Below are 22,975 nucleotides of genomic sequence, written 5' to 3'. Positions count from 1 at the left end.
TTAGGTTCTGCTGCAAAAGAAGGAAGTAGGAAGATAGATAGGCAGGTAGGCAGACAGACAGCAGATAGATTAGAAAACCACAGATAGCAGAAGGAATCTCTCTGGCATTAGGAGACCTGGAGCTGCATTGTCTGTCTGCTTGTTTGAGTGTCGGGGGCCTAAGCAATCTTGAAGGGGAGAAGGTTTGGGAGGTCTTCTTTGGCACTGTGTAAGTACAATGTGAGAACAATTTTTTTTTTTTTTTTTTTAATGTGTTCTCTCTTCCTTCTCCACAAAGAAATCCTGTTGGGTGAGCATTCTCCCCTTCTCCTTTGGGGACACCTGAGAGGTTGTCAGGGCCACCACGCATAGTCATTCAGGCTATGCACAGAGGGGCCAGCCAAAGGGCAGGTGGGAGCCAAATGCCAGCTCACACTCTGTAAGCTGTGAGCCCTGGTACCGGACTGTCTGCTGGAAGAAGGGGGCCGTTTCTCTAATTCACACTAAAGCATATTGGGGCTAGCAGAGTCCCCGATGGGGTCATGAGCTCTCTTCCTACGGAGGCAGAATAAAGAGGTCTGAGAGTGAGTTTCTGGTCCCGCTCTTCGTTTGTGGTCTGTCTGAGAAGTCTGAGAGGTGGGCTTTGGGCTGTGCTGCGAGGAGGAGTGTCCATTGTACAGCTGCCTCTCAACACCTTCAGGAAGGAGTTAGATGGCTCTCTGCTTTCCTTTCGACTCCCCAAGGGAGACTCCCAGTGACAAACTAGCTCAGCAACCCCGGATTAAACTGAAAAGTGCTACTGCCCTGAAATACCATTCTTCCCTATCCATCTGGCAAAAATTCACTCCGTGAGCAGACCTATGGGAAAACAGCGTTCTCCTATGTTCCCGGTGGGAATGTAAAATGGAGTCCTTCTAAGGAGGGAAATTTGGCTATAGCTGATAAAACTACGTAGGCATTTACCCTTGACCCAACAATCCTATTTCTAGGAATTTACCACAGAGATGTGCCTCTACAAATACAAAAAATGCCTGCACAATGTTATGCACTGTGGCAATATTTATAATAGCCAAATATGGGAAAGAAGTCAAATGTCGATCCATAGGCAGTTGGTGAAATACATTATGGTCTGTCCATCAAATGGAGTTCTTTGCAGCCATTAGGAAGAAAAGAAAAAAGAATGAGAAAGATCCCTATGAGCCAATATACAGCGATTTCTAAAAATTATTTTTAAGAATTTATTGTTATTGTTAAGGAGTCCCTGGGTGGTGCAAATGGTTAAGTGCTCAACTATGAGCTGAAGGGTTGGCAGTTTGAACCCACCCAGAGGTGGCTCGGAAGACAAGCCTGGCAATCTGCTTCTGAACGGTCACAGCCTTGAAAATACTATGGAGCTCAGTTCTACTCAGACATGCATGGGTTTACCATGAGTCAGAATTGACTCAACAGCAACTAACAACATCGTTTAGTGAAGGAAAAAAGATTCAAATGAGTGTATATAGTAGTATACTACGTTTTATGGAAGAAGTAAGGGGCAATGAAAACAGGTGTATGTATTTTCTTATTTTTACAGAAAGAGACATAGCAGGGCAAACCAGAAAGTAATGAAAATGGTTTACTGTGGGGTGTAGAGGGGAGAAGGATAAGAGTGTGGCTTCCCTGCCTGCAACTTTTTATATGGTTTTAACTTTTGGACCATGTGAATGTTTTATTTTTTCAAAACTATAAATTAAAAAAAAAAAATTTCTAAAAAGAATCCCTAAAATTGAATGCAAATAGAAACAAATGAGCTAACTGTGTATCAAATTTGTAACATAACTACATAGAGAATAACCTTTGAATATGTACTGTGATCATGTATTTTTAACATCTTGATTGAGATATCAATTACATATCATAAAGTTTGTTCATTTAAAGGGTACAATTTAACTGTTTCTAGTGTATTTACAGAGTTGTGCAACCATCCCCGTAATCGACTAACTTCAGAAAAATTTGATCATCCCCCCCCCAAAAAAAATTCATACCCATTTGCAGTACTTTCTATTTCCTCCAACCTCAATCCCCAGCTCCCAGCCCTAGGCAACCACTAATGTATTCCTATCTTCTAATTATACACCAAACCCTCACTTATCAACATGGTTATGTTCCAAAGACGAGGTCCTGATGTCAAATTCTGCGTTACACAAGAGGGGCCAGGCCCTGTCTTTGGTGCTGGTGTCCCCACCCCAGTTGCTCACTGCCTGCTGGGTGCCCCTGGCATGTCTCAGGATTCGCATGGTGTGGCAGGCCCCCCTGCCGCACCACACCTTCTCCACCATTGTGGAGCCTATGGGGGTCAGGGGTGGTGGTGGTGGTCAGGGGTTGCTTGTCACCTGCGGAGCAGCAGGGGCCCACTATCACCTGGCCTCATTCCAGGCTGCCACTGGGACCCCCACATCTTCTCTGTCTACCTTCCCACTCCAATGGCCCCGGAGATAGGCTTCAGTGGCAGGTGGCTTCCAGGCCTGCCGGCAGGTGAGCCCCAACCACCTGGGCCCAACATAGGCTGAGGAAGTGGCAGAGAAGCCTCTTTGGAAGAAGGGACTTCTGAGCCCCCGACCTGCCTCCTGCTACATCCCACTTGCTCACAGCCTGGCCACCCACACCTCCTGCAATGCCACCTGCCCGCCCCACACTCACTGCAGGCCTGGCCTAGCTCCTCCCCCCCAACCTAGGTAATATGAACCATCAGTGACCTCCATCCCTCTCACAGACCTTGGCACTTCTCCTTTCCCCCACCTCGTCATATGGGCTCCCAGTTAAGGTACAAAATGGTCATAAATGTTGTCATAAATGGGAAATATCAGATAAGGAGATGGTCTCTCTCTCTCACACACACACAAACACACCACAAGCAGGCACACAAACCTGCAGAGAGATCTTAAACTTATATAGTAGGTTTATTTTAGTAGTAATATTAGTATTAAAATTGTCAGTCTGTTTTATGTACATTGTAGGATAAAGCAAATAAATATGGTAATGTTATTGGGAACCAGGATTTGCACTGTAAGAAAAAGATATACAATATAAAATGAAGGTAAGGGAAATTTTGTATCTTAAATATGAATTGGCAATGTTATGAACTCGTATGCACGTGTGTGCACATGCACACACACACACAGTATCCACTGAAAGGGCCTAGAAGCTGTTTATGACACTCTTGTAGCAATGAGCACACCCAGTACCTAGACCTTGGTCTCTAAATACCATTCCCTACAAAAAGGAAACAGAGCTCCTTGAAGAAATGTTTGATCCCAGATCTGGGTCAAGAAAAGGGCAAGGTGATCCAGGAAAATCTTTTGTGCCAGAAAGCAAGAAAAGGCCCAATAAAGAGGTCACACTAAAAGGACACAAGAAAGGAGTCCTCATGGCCAAATTTGGGACAATTTGAACATCCAAAAGAATACTGGTGGTAATAGATTACAGTACATTGAATTAAAAATTAAAAAATAAGTCTATGCTAAAATAATAAGAGGGGTGGGGGCAGGGGGAAAGCTGTCCCTCACAGAAGAATGCCGGCTAAAAGAAATGACAATCAGGAAATCCTTATTTTGCAACAGCAGTGTAATCACTGATTTGGGTGGAAGTCATTGCGGATGCTTAAACCATTGGGTGAAACACTGTTGAGGGTGATATGCAAACAGTCTCAAAGTATCATTTCACAAATCACTTACTCATTGCAGAGGGGAAAGTATACTTTTCAAATGCAGAGACCTGAAGACCACCACCTTCACCCAGTGACCAAACGGCATCACCAGCAGCAGGACAGCCTGACATTATGTGGCTGTTGATGGGATGTAATAAAGTGTCAGTGATACCACCCATGTAGTATTCGTGCCAAAAGTATTTAACCTGAAGCTAATCATGAGGAAACAATCAGACAAACCCAGAATGGGAGGCTTTCTACAAGACTACTGGCCTGGACTATTCAAAAAAGTTGCCTTTATAAAAAACAAACAGACAAAAATTTGGGATCTATCCTACATTTAGAGGACTAAAGAGACATAACAACCAAGTGAACTGTGTGAACATTGACGAGATCTGAGATTTTTAAAAAATCCAAAAAAGACCTCATGGGGCCAATTGGGGGTATTTGAATGTGAACTGCACATTACATGATATTTGGAAGTACTATTAATTTTCATAGGTGTAATAGTATTGCGATTATGTAGGAGAACATCCTTATTCTTAAGAGATATGTGTTGAAATATTTCACAGTGACATGTTGTGAGGTATACAAAATATTTTCAAACAGTTGAGCAGTGATAGCAATAAATATAAATAAAGAGAGAGAAAGCAAATATTGCCAGATTTGAACAATTGTTTGGTGTAAATGAAGGGCAATGGGTGTACATATTTCATCCTTACAACTTTTCTTTATATTTGAATGTTTTCAAATTAAAAAGCTGCAGAGAGACCTTTAAGTGTGCTGGGAATGGGTGTGTGTCAGTGAGGCTTGTCCTATCGACAGCTCCTCCAGCACAGGCTGGCCAGCACAAATCTCCTGCCATCAATGTGTTGGTTGCCTCCTTACCAAGCTGAAACATCTTCTCCTGTTTCCACTCAGGTGAAGACCCGCTTGTGGATGATCAAAATGAACGAGATATCAATTCAGTTGCTGGTGTTTTAAAACTGTATTTCCGAGGACTGGAAAACCCGCTCTTTCCTAAGGAAAGGTTTCAAGATTTGATATCTACTATTAGTAAGTACCAATGGGAAGGGGCAGGCAGGCGAGGGGGTTTAACTTGGTGGAATGATCAGTTCCTTGACAATTCTTTATTGAGTTGTGCTACAGCTCACCACTGTGCTAGGCAAAGAGAAGGGATATTATGAAATAAGTATGACCCTTGTCCTCAGTCAACTTAAAATCTAGTTGTGGAATGTTGTTATGAACTCAGACACAGACACACACACACTGGACACTGAAAGGGCCTAGAAGCCGTTTATAACACTCCTGTACAATGAGCACATCTAGTACCTAGATCTTGGTCTCTAAATACCATTCCTTACAAAAACAAAAGAGCTAAAGGCAATGGCTCAGAGGAGAAGATGCAGAGGGGGACTTGGCTTCACATATCAGAGCTGAGAGAGTGGTATGAGGAGAGTCTTTCAGGAGGAGTGGATACAGGGAATCCTGCAGAGGTTGAGGACACAGACCAGTAGGACCAGAAGGAAGTGTCCCAGCCAGTGCATGGAGCAAGAATGGGCAGACTTTGAATGCTTTACAAGGGTTTTGCACCTTTTCCTTTGGGTAATGGGGAGCCATGGAAGGTTTGGGAGTCAGGTCAGTGGCATGAAAAACAAGGGAAATGGTGAAAATAAGTTGACTAGGTGCCTCCTCTGACATTGCTAGCTGTGAGAGTCCTGCTGATTAGTATTTTTTTTTAATTGTGCTTTAGATGAAGGTTTACAGAGCAAATTAGTTTCTCATTAAACAATTAATACACATATTGTTTTGTGACATTAGTTGCCAACCCCACGACATGTCAATGCTCTCCCCTTTTCAACCTTGGGTTCCCCAATACCAGCTTTCCTGTCTGCTCCTACCCTCTTGTCCTTGCCCTTGGGCTATTGTGCCCATATAGCCTTGTTTTGTTTTTATCCAATCTTTGGCTGAAGGATGAACCTCGGGAGTGACCTCATTACTGAGTTAAATGGGTGTCTAGAGGCCATACTCTCGGGCTTTCTCCAGTCTCTGTCAGACCAGTAAGTCTGCTCTTTTCTTGTGAGTTAGAATTTTGTTCTACATTTTTCTCTAGCTCTGTCCAGGACCCTCTATTGTGATCCCTGTCAGAGCAGTCGGTGGTGGTAGCCAGACACCACCTGGTTGTGCTGGACTAAGCCTGATGGAGACTGTGGTAGTTGTGGTCCATTAGCCCTTTGGAATAATCTTTCCCTTGCGTCTTTGGTTTTCTTCATTCTCCCTTGCTCCAGATGGGGTGGGATCAGTGGAGTATCTTAGACATATCTTAGGCCCCGCTAGCAAGCTTTTCAGACCCCAGACACTACTCACCAAAGTAGAACATTTTCTTTATAAACTGTGTTATGTACATTGAGCTTGATGTCCCCCAAGACCATGGTCCCCAGCTCTCAGCCCAGTAATTCTGTCCCTCAGGGAGTTTGAATGTGCTTATAAAGCATCCATGAGCTTGCCTTGGTCAAGTTGTGCTGACTTCCCCAGTATTGTGTACTGTCTTACCCTTCACCAAAGTTACCACTTAGCTGATTAGTATATTTCTGTGAATCAAGGCAAGAGCCCAATCTTGGGGGCTGAAGTCAAGGCACCTTGACTGTAAGATGCCAAAAATCCAAGACAACCTCTTGAGGATTTTTTTTTTTTTTAATAAACCTTTATTTTAGAATGCTTAAAATTGTCCCACACCCAATTTCACTAGGGATGTTACTTAAGGCATGCTGGGAGAGATCTGCAGCAAGGAAGTTGTCCCCGAAGGTGGCAAGAGGAGAGGGAGGCCTGCACAAAAGACTCTTCCATAGCCCTTCTGCCCTTCATGCAACTTCTTGCTCATCTTTCCAGACCCAAATCACATCTCAGAAATTCTGCACCACAAAGTCCCCAACTCTCTCTGAGCTCTGTGTCACCTGGTCAATCCATGACTCCAGAACTCCCAGTAGTCCACTTCCTGAACAAGGTCCTGAGCAGACAGGGATGTCCACTGGGCACAAGGTCATGACATTGCAGACCTCGAATCACACTGTGAACCAGAAAGTCCTTCTTGGTTTCTTCCCAAGTCCTCTCATGACATCGAGAAGAAGCCCTCACCTGCCAATCTCCCTTTTAAACACAGAGCCAGGCCTTAGCCTCAGAAATTTCGTAGGTAGGAATATCTAGCTATAATTAGTAACATTGTTTTACTTTCTAATTTTTTTAATAATATTTTATTAAGTTTTGGTGGATGTTTACACAGCGAGTTACATTCCCATTTGATAATTTTCACACCAATTGTTCAGTGACATTGGTTGCATTTACTACAATGTGTCAACGTTCTCTTTAATTGTGTTCTGTTTGTTCCCTTTCCAGCACTCTAGTTTCCGTGCCTCTTATCTTCTCATCTTTGCTTCTGAGTAATTGTTGTCCTTTTGGTCTCGTAGTGATGGTTTTTGAGTAAGGCACTCATCTTATGGGTAATATCCTCTCAGTGGATAGGCTTTGTTCTAGGTTTAAAGAGTGTCTCAGTGTCATAGTCTCAGGGAGTTCTTTGTTGTTCTCTACTGTTGTAGTTTGTCTGTTTTAAGAATTTGAGTTCTGCTCCATACTTTTCTCCTATTCTATCTGGGACCAACTATTGTGACCCCAGTCAGAATGGTCAATGATGGCAACTGGGCCCCATCTAATTCTTCTGGTCTCAGGGTAGATGATGTTGTAGCTCACTGTCTTGGTTATCTAGTGCTGCCATAACAGAAATACCACAAGTGGATGGCTTTAACAAAGCGAAATTTATTTTCTCAGTCTAGTAGGTTACTAGTTCAAATTCAGGGTGTCGGCTCCAGAGGAAGGCTTTCTCTCCCTGTCGGCCTTCTCATCAATGTTCCCCTGGAATAGGAGTTTCTTCACGCAGGGACCCCGAGTCCAAGGGACATGCTCTGCTCCTGGTGCTTCCTTCTTGGTAGCATGCTTGCTTTCCTTTCCTTTTATCTCTTGAGAGATAAAAGGTAGTGCAGGCCAAACCCCAGGGAAACTCCCTTTACCTTGGATCAGGGAGGTGACCTGAGTAACGGTGGTGTTACAATCCCACCCTAATCCTCTCAACATACAATTACAGTCACAAAATGGAGGACAACCATACAATACTGGGAATCATGACCTAACCAAGTTGATACACACATTTTTAGGGGGACATAATTCAATCCATGACACTCAAGTAGACTTGTTTCTTCCCTGTGCTTTTGGTTACCTTCTTACTGTTTTGCACTGGCAAGTACAAACCCATAGTTGTGTCTTAGATGGCCGCTCGCAAGCTTTTAAGACTCTAGAAGCCGCTCACTTCCCTAGGACACAGATCATGAGTTTTGCGCACTATGCTATGCCAATTGATTGAGTTGTCCCATGAGACTATGGTTCTAAGCCTTCAAACTCAGAAAACCAATGTTGAAAGGTGTTTAGTTATGTCTGGGGAGTATCGGTACTTGTGCCTTCAATGAATATATGTGCCTGCACCCACACATTTGTATTAACACATACCTGTAGATACTTCTATCTGTCCTCAGCTATGTACACACCTGTACCTACTTCTATACCAATTTTCCTGTACCCATCCATATGTGCTCGAACACTCATTTTTACTTTGATTGTGCTGTGCTCACTACATCCACATTCAGTTCCACTTTTCCCATCACCAAAAATAATTAGTCTCTACAGAATAAAGTATACTTCCCTCTCCCCTGCCCCCATAACCATCAGTGAATATTGGTCTCTCTATATTTATCTGGAGCCCTGGTGACACAGTGGTTTAGAGCTTGGCTGCTAAATCAAAAAGGTCAGCAGTTCAAATCCACCAGCCGCTCCTTGGAAACCCTATGGCGCAGTTCTACTCTGTCCTGTATGGTCACTATGAGTTGGAATCCACTTGATGGCATTGAGTTTTGGGGTTTATATTTATCTATTCTTGTTTTCTTATAAAAGAGAGATCATATAATATTTGTCCTTATATGCTTGACTTATTTCACTTAGCATTATGCCCTCCAGGTCCATTCATGTTATGATATGTTTCACAGACTCATCGTTGTTCTTTACAGTTGCGTCGTATTCCATCGTATGTTGTTGTTGTTGTTAGGTGCTGCCAAGTCAGTTCCAACTCATAACGACCCTATGCACAACAGAACGAAACACTGCCTGGTCTTACACCAACCTTACAATCATTGTTATGCTTGAGCTCATTGTTGCAGCCACTGTGTCAATCCAACTCGTTGAGGGTCTTCCTCTTTTCTGCTGACCCTGTACTCTGCCAGGCATGATGTCCTTCTCCAGGACTCATCCCTCCTGACAACATGTCCAAAGTATGTAAGACGCAGTCTCGTCGTCCTTGCTTCTAAGGAGCATTCTGGTTGTACTTCTTCTAAGACAGATTTGTTCGTTCTTTTGGCCGTCCATGGTGGTGGGTTGGTATATTCAACATTCTTCACCAACACCACAATTCAAAGGCGTTAACTCTTCTTCCTTATTCATTGTCCAGCTTTCACATGCATATGATGCGATTGAAAATACCATGGCTTGGGTCAGGCCCGCCTTAGTCTTCAGGGTGACATCTTTGCTCTTCAACACTTTGGTGTTGTATATACCACAATTTGCTTATCCATTCATCTGCTGATGGGCGTTTTGGTTGTTTCCATTTATTTTCTATTGTGAATAAAGCAGCAACAAACATAGGTGTGCATATGTATGTTTTTGTCATTATTTTTTAGGTCTCTAGGGTATATATCCAACGACGCACTGGGTTACTGGGTTAGGGTATATATCTAGGAATGGGATTGGTGGATTATAGGACAGTCCAATTTCTAGTTTTTTTGAGAAAGTGTCATACTGTTTTCCATAGTAGTTGCACCATTTTACAGTCCCACCAACAGTGGATAAGGGTTCCAATCTCCCCACATCCTCACCAACATTTGTCGTTATCTGTTTTTTATCAGTGCCCTTTTAGCCAGGGTAAGGTGGTATCTCATTGTAGTTTTGATTTGCATCTCTCTAACGGCTAATGGAAATCCTGGTGGCATAGTGGTTAAGTGCTAGGGCTGCTAACCAAAATGTCAGCAGTTTGAATCCACCAGAAGCTCCTTGGAAACCCTGTGGGGCAGTTCTGCTCTGTCCTATAGGGTCACTATCCGTCAGAATTGACTTAACGGCAATGGGTTTGGTGTTTCAATGGCTAATGATTGTGAACATCCTTTCATATGTTTGTTGGTTGCTTGAGTGTCCTATTTGATAAATTGTCTGTTCGTGTCCTTTGCCCATTTTGTGATTGGGTTGTCTTTTTGCTGTTAAATTGTTGCCTTTTTCTATAGATTTTAGAGACTAGACCTTTAGCAGGTAAGTCATTTTTGAAGATTTTTTCCCCAATTTTTAGGTTGTCTATTTACTCTTTAATAAAATCTTCTAATGAGCCTAAGTTTTTAATTTTTATGAGGTCCCATCTATCTGTTTTGTCTTCTTCTATTTGTGCATTTCTTATGTTTGTTATCCCATTTTTATAAAAGATTAAGTCCCATCGTTTTCTCCCAAGAATTTTATAGTTTTAAGTTTCACATTTAGATCTTTGATCCATTTTGAGTTAGTTTTTGTGTACACTTTGAGGTATGGGTTCTGTTTCATCTTTCTACAGGTGGATATCCAGTTTTGCCAGCACCATTTATTAAAGAGATTGTTTCTGTGATCCACTGAATGGACTTTGACCCCTTTTCGAAAATCCGTTGTCCATAGATGTCTGGATTTAATTAATTCTGAGTTCTCAATTCTTTTCCACTGGACTATGTGTCTATCGTTGAACCAACACCAGGCTGTTTTGATTACAGTGGCTGTATAGTATGTTTTGATATCAAGCAGTGTGAGGCCTCCTGCTTTGTTCTTTCTCTTAAATATTGCTCTGGCTATTCAGGGTTGCTTTCCTTTCCATATGAAGTTGGTCATTAGGTTTTCTATTTCAGTAAAGAATGTTGTTGGAATTTGTATTGGGATTGCACTGTATCTGTAGGTTGCTTTAGGTAGAATTGACATTTTCACTTCATTAAGTCTTCAAATCCATGAGCACAGGATGTGTTTCCATTTTTGTAGGCCTCTGTCATGGATTGAATTAGGTCCCCCCAAAAATGTGTCAACTTGGTTAGGCAATGATTCCCAGTATTGTGTGGTGTCCTCCATTTTGTGACTGTAATTTTATGTTGAGAGGATTAGGGTGGGATTGTAGCACCATCCTTACTCAGGTGACCTTCCTGATCCAAGGTAAAGAGAGCTTCCCTGGGGTGTAGCCTGTACTACCTTTTATCTCTCAAGAGATAAAAGGAAAGGGAAGCAAGCAGAGAGTTGGGGACCTCATACCACCAAGAAAGCAGTACCGGGAACAGAGTGAATCTTTCGGACCTGGGGTCCCTGAGCCTGAGAAGCTGCTCGACCATGGGAAGATTGAGGACAAGGACCTCAGTCCAGAGCCGACAAGAGAGAGAAAACCTTCCCCTGGAGCTGACGCCTTGAATTTGAACTTTTAGCCTACTTTGCTGTAAAGGAATAAATTTCTCTTTGTTAAAGCCGTCCACTTGTGGTATTTCTGTTATGGCAGCACTAGATGACTAAGACAGTCTCTTTTAGCCTCTTGTAGTACTGTTTTATAATTTTCATTGATAAGTCTTTCATGTCTGTGGTTAAGTTAATCCCTAGGTATTTTTATTGATTTGGGGACTATTGTAAATTTTTTTTTTTTATTTCTTTTTAGGAGTAGACTTTGTTAGTACAGAGGAACCCAACTGATTTTTGTGTGTTGATCTTATACCATGCAACACTGCAAAATTCTTCTATTCCAGTGGTTTTCTTGTGGACTGTCTAGGATCTTCTATGCATAGGATCATGTCATCTGCAAATAGAGATAGTTTTACTTCTTTTTCAATTTGGAGTCATTTTGTTACCGATCAGCAATCTGGCACAAAGGGTCCTTGTCTTTTCCCAAATAAGAATATATGTGAAAGACAAACTTTATCTTCAACAAGCTTTATTTTGCTTGAGTCAAGCAAAAGGAGTCAGCGGAGGACTAAGCCTCTCCAAAAGACTGACTCGAAAAGGGAAGCAAGGCTAGGGTTTATATGGGTTTGGTGGAGACAATAGAGTAATGAATATTTAGTGGGCTTCTTTCAAGGGGCAGGTACTTCTCAGAATGACGGTGCATGCTAATTAGGTTGCACGCACATCTGGAATCCAAGATGGAACCTGCTGATATTCAAGATGGGGTCTTCTCAGCAGCCCTTGAAGTCACCTATTATGGGATATAGTGCAAGCGCACTGATCTTTGGCACTACATCGCCACCTTCGGAGGGCTAAGGAAGGCTCAACAGTGGTCACACTTTGTTCTTCTGCACATGGAGCCTGTAAAGAGGGAAGGGACTAGAAAAACACTAAGAAGGAGATAGTAATTCATGGGTTGTTTCAACCTTATCTCATGTTGACAGGGTGTGGTTCCTGTTTATCCAACTTCTAGATGGTAATCTTTTAACAGTTCTTTTGTTCCACCAGCGCAGTTAACCCTACCTGTCTCAATTGTATCTATTTTTATGCCACTGTTTTAGTCATCTAGTGCTGCTGTAACAGAAATACCACAAGTGGATGGCTTTACCAAAGAGAAGTTTATTCTCTCATAGTCCAACCAAAAACCAAATCCAGTGCCGTTGAGTCGATTTCAACTCATAGAGACCCTATAGGACAGAGTAGAATTGCCCCATAGAGTTTCCAAGGAGCACCTGACAGATTCAAACTACTGACCCCTTGATTAGCAGTTGTAGCACTTAACCACTACGCCACCAGGGTTTCCTCTCACAGTCTAGTAGGTTACAAGTCCAAATTCAGTGTCTAAGTTCCAAGGGAAGGCTTTCTCTGTCGGCTCTGGAGGAGGGTTCTTGTCATCAATCTTCCCCTGGTCGAGGAGCTTCTCAGGTGCAGGGACCCCGGGTCCAAAGAACATGTTCTGCTCCCAGTGCTCCTTTCTTGGTGGTATGAGGTCCCCAACTCTCTGCTTGCTTGCTTTCCTCTCCTTTTTATCTCTTGAGAGATAAAAGGTGATACAGGCCACACCCCAGGGAAACTCCCTTTACATTGGATCAGGGATGTGACCTGGGTAAGGGTGGTATTACAATCCCACCCTAATCCTTTTAACATAAAATTACAGTCACAAAATGGAGGACAACCATACAATGCCCAGCCAAATTGATACACACATTTTTGGGGGGACGTAATTCAATCCATGACAGCTACCTTCTAATTATGGCAAGTGATCCTGGCTTCTCACTTACAGAATGATGTAAAATTTCCTTTTAAAATAAATGTATTTAAGGAAAGCAATATGAATGCATAATATGATAGAGGCTGAGAAAACACTGTAGTGATGGGTGGTAGAATCTATGTGTATGAATAGAGCCATTAACTCTGTGGGGAGTTTTGAGCAAGCCTTCCTAGACGCCTTGGAGGTAAGCTAGAATGTGCTGGGTGGAAAACAAGGCTTATCAGTGTGTGCAGAGACCCAGGGTAGGAAAGTCCTTTGTGAAAGGGAGACTGGATGAGGTGGCCTGGCCCAGGGTTTTTCAATGGGACGCTGTTGGCATTTAGGTAGAACAATATCTTGTGTGTCCCACACATTCCGGACACTTAGCACCCTGGCCCCTGGACACCAAATGCTAGTAGCACCTTCCAGTCATTTTGACAACTCCAAAGAATGCCCCATACATTTCTAAATACCCCTGGGGTGCACCCTCCCTCATTTGAGAAACAAAGCTCTAGATCATCTTAAGATTCTTTGGGAAAGAGCAGTGCTAGGAGACGAGGCAGACAAGGTTGGTTGCAGCCACATCGTGAAGGGCCGTGGATGCAGAAGAGAAATGGGAAAAGCTGTGGTTTAGAGGCAACACACTGACAGAATGTGGAGGCCAGAGAGAAGGGCTATGTAAAAGAGACGTATTCTAAGAAAAAGAAACTGACGTTGTTTTGAGGATCAGCCCTGTAAATAAATATCAGAGTCCTGGCTGCTTGCTCTCTTTAGCTCTCCACAAAGGCCCAGAGGCACTTTTATCTCCTTATCAAGCCCACCCCGGCCTGTTAAAAATACCATTGTCTGTCTCTTTAGGATAGCCAGAGGTCAGTTCTTGAGCGTCTGCCAGGCCTTTTGCCAATAGAGGTAGTTATTTATTCAATACTCGTTTCCTGAGCACCTACTATGTGCCACACCTATGCTGCAGCTGTTGTTTATAAAGAGTATAATAAAATGTGGACCCTGTGGTGTTTGTCAGGACTCTTAGGTTGCAGGTGACAGAAGCTTAACTTAAACTGGCTTCATCCATAAGAGAGAATGTATTGGTTCCTGTACCCAAAAAGTTTAGGCCCAGCTGGATCCAGGCCCTCACACAACATCGGAACGAATCTGTCCCTTTCCATCTCTCTGCCAGCTTCACTCTCAAGTAAGCTCTTCTTGCCTGGTAGCCCCCTGTTGCTCCAGACTCCCCTCCACCCAAGTTCAAGAAGGCACCTCTCTGTAGGTTTCTCCATCCTGAAGTCCCAAGGATGAACTCTGATTGGCTCTGACTAGGCCGTACCCCCTCCCTGAACCAATCCTTCTGGCCAAGGGAATGTGATGCTCTGATTGGCCAGGACTGGGTCACATTGATCCTCAGAGTCACAGCAGAGCTGGCCCTCCTTGAACCACTTGAGCTCTGTAAGAGGTGGGAACCAGTACACTTTTGAGGATAAAAGGCACCCTGAAAAGCCCCTTTATGTTACAGAACTGGAGACCCCAGCTGAGAGGGTGCACCAGATCCAACAAATCCTCGTCACCCTGCCCCGTGTGGTCATCGTGGTCATGAGATACCTCTTTGCTTTCCTCAACCAGTGAGTGTCTTTGGCCTGCCTAGCCAAGGGGGCCCTTCTTTGACTCTGCCTTGGCCTCCTGGGAGGGGGTATACTGAGGCTTTTGGTGGTACTACTATTTTCAAAACAGAACACAGAACCTTACTGGATTTGAGCACAGCCCCCCAAAGAAGGAGACCTCAGGGGGAAGATTGGCCTTTCCCACGTAACTTGCGGGTCCCTCCTCTCTTCTAGCCTCTCCCAGTATAGCGACGAGAACATGATGGATCCCTACAACCTGGCCATCTGCTTCGGGCCCACCCTCATGCACATCCCTGATGGGCAGGACCCTGTGTCCTGCCAGGCACACGTCAATGAAGTCATCAAAACCATCATCATCCATCATGAAGCCATCTTCCCCAGCCCCCGGGAGCTAGAGGGGCCTGTGTATGAAAAATGCATGGCTGGAGGGGAAGAATATTGGTAAGATTCCACTCCTCTTATTATTATTGTTATCATCATTGTTGTTGTTGTTCACCAGGAACAGTAAGAAGCTCTTCAATTTTCATACTGCCTTACTGCCTGTACTTCCATAGACATTTTTTTATTTTGAGCTTCACAACAGCCCCTTATGCAATAGATAGGAATATCAGTCAAGACTCTGTTGGTTACAAAGAATACAACTCAAACTGGCTTAAGCCAATTGGGATTTTATTTGTTTCCTTAATTAAAAAGTCTGGGAACACGGCTTCAGGTATAGCTGGATCCATGGGCTCAAATGTTATTGTCAGAACTTGGTCCTGGAGTCTCTATCTCTTGGCTCTGCTTTTCTTCTGTATTGGCTTCATTCTCAGGTAGCCTCTCCCTTGGTGGTTGCAAGAAGGCAGCCAGCAACTCCAGATTTAGAACCCATTTTCTCAGCATCCCCAGTGGAAAAAGAGCATCTCCTCTCCAAATGTCCCAACACAAGCCCAGAAATTGTGTCTCGTTGGCGAGGCTTGGTCTGGTGCCGGCCCCTGAACCAATCGCATTGGTAGGGGGATGTAATGCTCTAACTAACCAGGTCGAGTCACAAGGAGGCAGGGGAGTGACTAATCCACACCACCTCCTCATGAAATGAGAGTGACAGTTCTCACCATTTCCTCCTCCCAGCTAGGAGTTCTCTTTTCTACACAAAGTAAGTTCACTTTTTTGAGTGCTCCACACTAGGTGACGGCATTGGGTTTACACTAGGTCAACAATGTTTAGGTAAGCCTTTCTGTGTACCTGGTGCTGCACTGGTCATAGGAGGAATATTTTACAACCTTATTAACATCAGGGCTGACTACCTTCCCTAGGCAAAGACCTTACAATGTGGTAAAAAAAAAAAAAAAAAAAAAAAAAAACCCACAATGTGGTGAAGACAGGAAATTCAGAACACCAAGGGACAAAGACCAGTCAAAGAGGTTCTAAGTATGTCTTTATTTCCAGTCCAAGACAATTTGCAGCTATATACTTAGGTATTGCCTGTACTGCTTTCAACCAAGTGCATACAGAGGAGTTTGTCTTTGGATTATTGAAGCATTCCTGGACTCTTGAGTTGCCTTAGTTCTGTGGACATATTTGGGCAACTGCTTCAAAGGAGGGAGGTGTTCCAGCCCCTTTGTTACCCTCCCCACAAAGAAATAATGGGCCATAGTAATGTCTAATCACAGCTGTCTAATCTCATGGGGGGCATTCAGGAGCAAGTTGGTCCCTGTTCTGTAACAGAAACATTTAACAGCCACCAAGCATAATTTATGGACAAAGAGGAGCTTTTCACACAGTTTTTGCAACGATTACCAAGTCCCTTTCCTTGCTGTGATATATAATTAATGTTCTACAAAGGAAACACAGATCTTAGCGTATTTATCAAAAAACAAACCATAATAACCACACTTTTCTTAATCTCATTTATTTCCCATGAGAAAGGAAAACTATTAATTACATGGTAATTTTGATGGAGTTTTCAAGGCCAAAAAGCGGGGCTTGGCTGAGGGTCTCTAATCAAGTAGACAACATTCATTCATTCATTTAACAAATGGTTGCCAAGCACCATCTGTCATAGGCCCAGCCTTAGCCTGTGAGGCAGGGATGTGACCACATTGACCCCTGGCCCAGGGAACTCTAGTGAAGGAGGAAAGAGGATGCTCCAGAAGCAGGGCTCCTAGGTCAATCTCAGGACTCAAAAAGGGCCCCCTAGAGGAGCAAAGACTGAACTGAGACCTGAAGGGTGAACTGGAGTTGGCCTGGTGAGGAGTGGGCAAAGAATGTTCTAGGCCCTGGGAACAGCGTGTGCAAAAGCCCAGAGCATTCAATAAAATGAAAAACAGTTAGCATGGCCAAGTGTAGCGTGTAACAAGGGAGTGGTGAGAAAGGAGGCTCTGTAGGTTAGCAGGTGCCAGGTATGGAAGCCATTTTGCAGAATCTGGACTTTATCCAGCAGGCAATGCAGAATCTTTAATAATAAAGTCCATATCCCCTGAAATGGCATTTAAAATGTCATCTTCTCTGAGAAGCCTTCCCTGACCACCCTGTATTGGTAGTCTGTGCCATTCTTGTCTCTGCTCATTTGTTTCCTATATAACACGTATTTCAGCTTACAACTGTTTTATTTACTGGCCTGTTTACTTGGGTTTTTTTTCCTGTTCCCCCTCTAGAATGTAAGCTCCAGGAGGGCAGGGACCTTGTCTGCCTTACCATCATTGCATCCCTTATATCTAGCATAGTGCCTGACCTGTATTAGGACTCAACCAAGAGCTTAGTAAAAAGACTGACTATGTGAGTGAGCCCTGGCCTCAAGAAGCTTATAATCTAGTGACGGAGTAGCAGATGGTGAAACGATGCCGGCACATTCTTAACTAAACGTGGTGGACCCAGATTCACTCAGCCACCATCCGCATCATGAGTGTGAGCCTGCTCTCACCCCCGGGAGGATTGGGGCTTTTGCCCAGCAGCATCTCCAGGCAGCCCTCAGGGACCCTGAACCTCATTAGCAAAGTGCAGGGCTGCAGGGGAGCTGGAGGAGAAATTCAGGGGAGCTTCATGAAGGAGGGCCCATGGATGGAGCAAAATGGAGAAGACAGGATGCCATGGGCCTGGGCCTGATGGGGGTGAAGGCCCAGAGGTGGAGTGGACTACACCCACAGGAGGCTGTGAGTGGTGTCAGGGTAGACAGCCCCCTGGTGAGTCCACCTTCCTGTGTTTCCTTGCAGTGACAGCCCACACAGCGAGCCAGGGACCATTGATGAAGTTGACCATGACAATGGCACTGAGCCTCATACCAGCGATGAAGGTGAGTGAGGGGGGTGGGGGTTGGGGCCAAGGAACTCCCCCAGACAAAAAAAAATCAAACCAGTTGTCATCAATTGATTCCGACTCATGATGACCCCATGTGTGTCAGAGTAGAACTGTGCTGTACCATAGTGTTTTCATTGGCTGCTTGTTCTGAAGTAGATTGTTAGGCCTTTCTTCCAAGGCACCTCTGGGAGGACTTAAACCTCTAACCTTTCAGTTAGCAGCTGAGAGTGTTAACAATTTGTACCAGCCAGGAACTCCTAGGAACTCCTCCAGGAGCCAGTGACGCTGGCTGTTTACTGGCCCAACCACAGGGCTGACCCATATAACCCCTCCGGCTCTCCAAATCAGCCGTTCATCCTTCAGAAGAGATAGGGACCCAGTGCACTCCAATTCACCATACTTCACACCCACTGCTTCATCCATTTACATATCCTGCCAGCCCATGACCCAGATCCTAAGTGATGATAGTGTCCCAAGTAGGAAGCCAACTTTGCCTCCACCCACACCCCAATCCCTCCAGCAAACCTTTGTTGAGTATCTTCTGCACTAGGCCTATGCTAGGCACTGGAGCATGGCAGTGAATGAGACTCCTGTCTGGTCATCACCTCACCTACACAGCCTGGTAAGCAGCTCCCCATGACACTGAGTGACAATGTCAGACTACAGATGTGTCTCCAGTGCTATGGGCACCCAGAGGTGAAGCCCAAGGGTGATGGTCCATAAAGTATAGCAGAGGGTGAAAAGGTAGGGCCAACCCAAGCTCTGCAGGACTTACCAGGCTCCCCTACCCCTTCTAGACAAGAAGAAACTGAACTATGTAGACATGTAATCTGGGTAATATAGACCCAGGGCCAACTTATCCCTTAGACAGAATAGGCACAGCACCCAGAGCCCACAAAGATGTTTTAATTTCTTTTAAAATCAGAAGAGATAAATCAACATGATCCAGCCTGGATTATTTCATCTTTACACCAATGCAGTGGTATAATACAATTTTTAACTTTTTTTTTTTTCTTTTTTTAAATGAAGGAAGGGGAACATGAAGATACAAGTACCAGGGGCCCACAAAAGTTATAACGTGTCCCTGTATGGACCAAGCATAACTCTCCTTTCTCCCTGTGAAAGCTTTCTTTGTTTGTTTTTAATCATTACTTAGCATTTCTCTTACTTGGCTTTTGTATTTCCCTTGTGGAACAGCCCCAGGCCCTACAGGCCACCACATTTACCAGGAGAGTCAGGTAGAGGTTCTGGGAGTTGGCTAAACAGGCCAGACTGATAGATGAGTTCTCACATTCTAGTAGGACTATTTCAGTTGCCAGTGACAAATTCTCCAACTTGAACTGACTTACCCATGAAATGTAATCAGCTCACACACTTGCAAAGTTCTAGGGGAAGTACGGATGGCTTCAGGCACAGCTGAATCCAGGAGCTCAGATGATTTTGCAGGATTTTGTTTCCATCTTCCGGTTCTGCTTCCCTCTGTGCTGGCTTCATTCTCAAGTAAGATATCCCTGTACAGGGGCCTCTGGCAGGTCCAGGCTTTCACCATCCTTGTAGCCAAAAGTTCCATTCTTTTCTACAATGATTCCAACAAAGATCCTGGGATTGAGTCTCTTTGGACTGACTTGGGTCATATGCTCAAGCATAATCCAATCACTGTGGCCCAAAAGGAAGCTAATGGATCAGGCCTGGGTCACAAACGTGGGAAAGCAAATCCAGATGTAATGTTCCGAATCCTGAAAGGCTGAGGTCATCCTGAACTGAGAGACTGTCCTGTGGGGCCTTTGTTAGGAGATTTGAAGGCGTCCACCTACTGCTTATTTGCAGTGATTTGCTTTTCTCTCATCTTTTTTTCTCCCTTCCTCCCTCTCTATACCACCTCCAGTTCTCCATCTCCCTCCCATCTCCCATCTTTTTTACCAGCCCCCGCCCCTTCTCTGCTTCTCTCCATCTGTTGCTTTCTTTATTTCTAGATTCGTGTTTGTCACTCTCACCCCTGATTCTTCCTCTCTTTCTTCTTCTGAGTCTCTGACTCTGTGTGTGTGTGTGTGTGTGTGTGTTCCTCTGTGTGTGTGTGTGTGTGTTTCTCTTGCTGTAGACCTGGCTCTCGGTCTCTGTTCCACGAGGGGGGAGAGCTACCTCTCATGTCAAATGAGATAGACTGTGATTTTTCAGAATTAAGATTTGTCAGGGCTGCTGCTGGCGGTGGCAGTTGACCCACATTTCCACCTTCCTGGAGCTGTCTGTCATCCTTTCCCTGGCGGTTTTTCTGAAGCTCCTCGGTCTGATGGGCAGAGGGTGCTGTGAGCATCGAGACTGAGGATGACTGAGGGACAAAGAGGATGGGACTTGCTGGGTCGGCGAAGAAGCTGCCATGAGACACACCCAGCAGATTCCTCCCCACTCCAGGACCACCTCCCAGAAGGTGCTGCCCCCCTTGCCCCCAGCAAAGACTCACAGTTGTCCCTGGAACGGAATGAGTCCCAGCATTGTATCCACTGCCCGAGGACCCTTGCTTCTTTTGCTCTTTGTAAGGCTGCTGGTTTCTGAGAATGGGAAAGGCAGGGAGAATCATCCTGGAAGTCTGTAGCCACGCCGGCGAGAGGTAGCCTCATGCTCCCTGAGGCCCTCGAAGAATTCAGGGTGTGCTGAGGGGGGTGAGTCTGGGCCATTATTTGGAGGAAAACTAATTGCCTTTTCTAGATGTTTACATTCATGCGGACCCCCCACCGAAACAATCACAGAAATATGGAGCTGCAGGGACAGTTGAGGGTGCTGTCTGGTCACAAAGAAAGGCAATCTGGATTTGAAAGCAAAGGGAAACCTTTATGGCCATGTGATCTGAGGCAAGCCTTGTAACCTCTGGCCTCAGTTTCTTCATCTGAAAATGAGAATGGCACCATCAAGAGAATTTCGAGGTAACCTATGCAAAGCAGCTTAGCCCAGTGCCTGGGACAAGTAGGTGGGTAAGAAACATTAATTGACTATATATCAAGTATGTTGTTGTTAGGTGCTGTTGAGTTGATTTCAACTCATAATGACTTCATGTGACAGGGTAGAGCTGCCCCGCAGGGTTTCCTAGGCCATAATCTTCACGAAGTAGATTGCTCCATCTTTCTCCCTCGGAGCTGCTGGGTGGATTCAAACTACCAACCTTTCAGTTAGCAGCCAAGTGCTTAACCCTGTGCCACCAGGGCTCACTGTATCAAGTGTAAGTCCTTCAAATTCTGATAGGGAAACTGAGTCTCGGAGAAGTTTACCGCAGATCAGTGGTAGCCTAAACTTCCTGGTTTCTTTGCCTATTTCCTCTAAGCCACTTCATATGTGTGTGTGGGGGGGGGGATCATTAATTTCTTCTTTTCTCTTGGAAACACTTGAATGAATGGAATCCAGCCAATGTCAAAGGTCAAATTAGCCATAGAACCAAGACTGCATGTTCTTGTAGTAGAAGGGTCAACTGATGAATGACCACACTGGATGGACAGTTTAGTTACTTGGGCATCTGTTGCTGTCTTGACAGAACCTGTACTGACTGATGCCTGTGTCCCGCTTTGAGTGTATTGGCATATTGTGGTTACATGACTGGAAAATACATCTGTGCACATTCACTGGTCTCCAAGATCTATAAAGAAACCATGATTAGGCTGAGAAGCCCTGATTGTCCAAACAAAACCAAATAAAAGAAAAATCAACGCAGCTATTCAAGAGCAACCTTGTGAATCAGATGCTAGATGAGGAATGATTTTGCCAGTTTAAAAAACCATTCAAATAGGTAACAGAAGCACGTTTATATAGGTACAGTGTATCAGTTTTCAATTTTAATTGTACCTCCATTCTCTCACTGATACCCACTGCTGTCGAGTTGATCCTACTCATAGCGACCCTATAGGACAGAGTAGAACTGCTCAATTGGGTTTACGGAGGGATCCCTGGTAGCACAGTGGCTAAAGTGCTCACCTGCTAAACAAAAGGTCAGCAGTTTGAACTCACCAGCTGCTTACATAAAGATTTACGGCTTTGAAATCCCTTTGTTCTATAGGGTAGCTATGAGTCGAAATTGACTCGACAGCAGTGGGTAATCTTTAGGAAGCAGACTGCCACATCTTTCTCCCATGGAGCAGCTGGTGGATTTGAACCACCGACCTTTCAGATAGCAGCTGAGCACTTAACCACTATACTGGCACGGCTCCTTTTCTCACTGATATTTTCCCAAAATTCTGAGTTGCCTTTGACCCCTCCCCATCATCCACATCTAGAAAGCTATTCAGCCAAGGGTTGTTAACCTTATCTACTTGGACACACATATGGCTCTGTAAATGGGCTTTAGGAAGTCCATTGTGGGAAAATTTTGTTTCTATTGATGTGCGTTCCTCTAAGAGGGTCCATAGCTTTCATCAGATGGTTCTAGGCATCTACTAGAAATCAGGGTAAGGATTTTATTGGTTTGTTTGTGGTTCCCAACATTTCTTAGTAAAAACTTTCAAACACAGAAAAGTTGAAAGAAAGTACAGTGAACACCAGTGTACCCATCACCTAGTTTCTACAATTACTAACTCTGTGCTCGGTTTGCTTGATTACTATCTGTCTACCCATCTACCCATCCATTGCATTGTAATGCATTTCCATGTAAGTTGCAGTCATTAGTATACACCACCTCCAAACACTTCAGCATACAAATAATTAACTCAATATTGTTTGTCGTCCTTAATTGGAAGTAAAATTTACCTACACTTTTTTGAGATGTACACATCTTAAGTGTATCATCCCATGAGTTTTCATAAATGCAAAAACTTGTGCAACTGAAACCCCTCTTAAGACATAGAACATTTCCTGCATCCCAGAAAGTTCCTTCATGCCCCTTCCCAGTCACTTCCTCTCCCCACTACCCCGGAAGCAAACACTGTCCAGATTTTTTTCACCATAGATTAGTTTGGCCTGTTCTAGAACTTTATATAAATGGAATCATACAGAATGTAGTCTTCTGGGTCTGGCTTCTTTCGCTCAGTATAGTATGTTGAGATCTGCCCATGTTGTGTGAATGACAATAGGTTGTGATAATATTTAAATGGTACTGCAGTCAGTTGAGTGACAAAT

The 22,975-nt window shown here is 44.2% G+C and overlaps 1 protein-coding gene across 3 annotated transcripts in view; it reads left to right on the top strand.

Moving 5' to 3' along the window:
* The window catches only part of SRGAP3 (SLIT-ROBO Rho GTPase activating protein 3), a 333,060-nt gene that overhangs the window by 292,944 nt on the left and 17,141 nt on the right, over window positions 1-22,975 (top strand). For all 3 annotated transcript variants that reach the window (XM_049863437.1, XM_049863436.1, XM_049863435.1), the window contains exons 15-18: window positions 4,586-4,720; window positions 14,500-14,605; window positions 14,819-15,046; window positions 17,797-17,876. In XM_049863437.1, the coding sequence (XP_049719394.1) occupies window positions 4,586-4,720; window positions 14,500-14,605; window positions 14,819-15,046; window positions 17,797-17,876 (549 nt within the window). The remainder of the gene's footprint in view (window positions 1-4,585; window positions 4,721-14,499; window positions 14,606-14,818; window positions 15,047-17,796; window positions 17,877-22,975) is intronic.

The sequence above is a fragment of the Elephas maximus genome, chromosome 20 (assembly GCF_024166365.1).
Source record: "Elephas maximus indicus isolate mEleMax1 chromosome 20, mEleMax1 primary haplotype, whole genome shotgun sequence".
NCBI classification, from domain to species: Eukaryota; Metazoa; Chordata; class Mammalia; order Proboscidea; family Elephantidae; genus Elephas; species Elephas maximus.
This window is presented reverse-complemented; position numbering and strand designations above follow the sequence as displayed.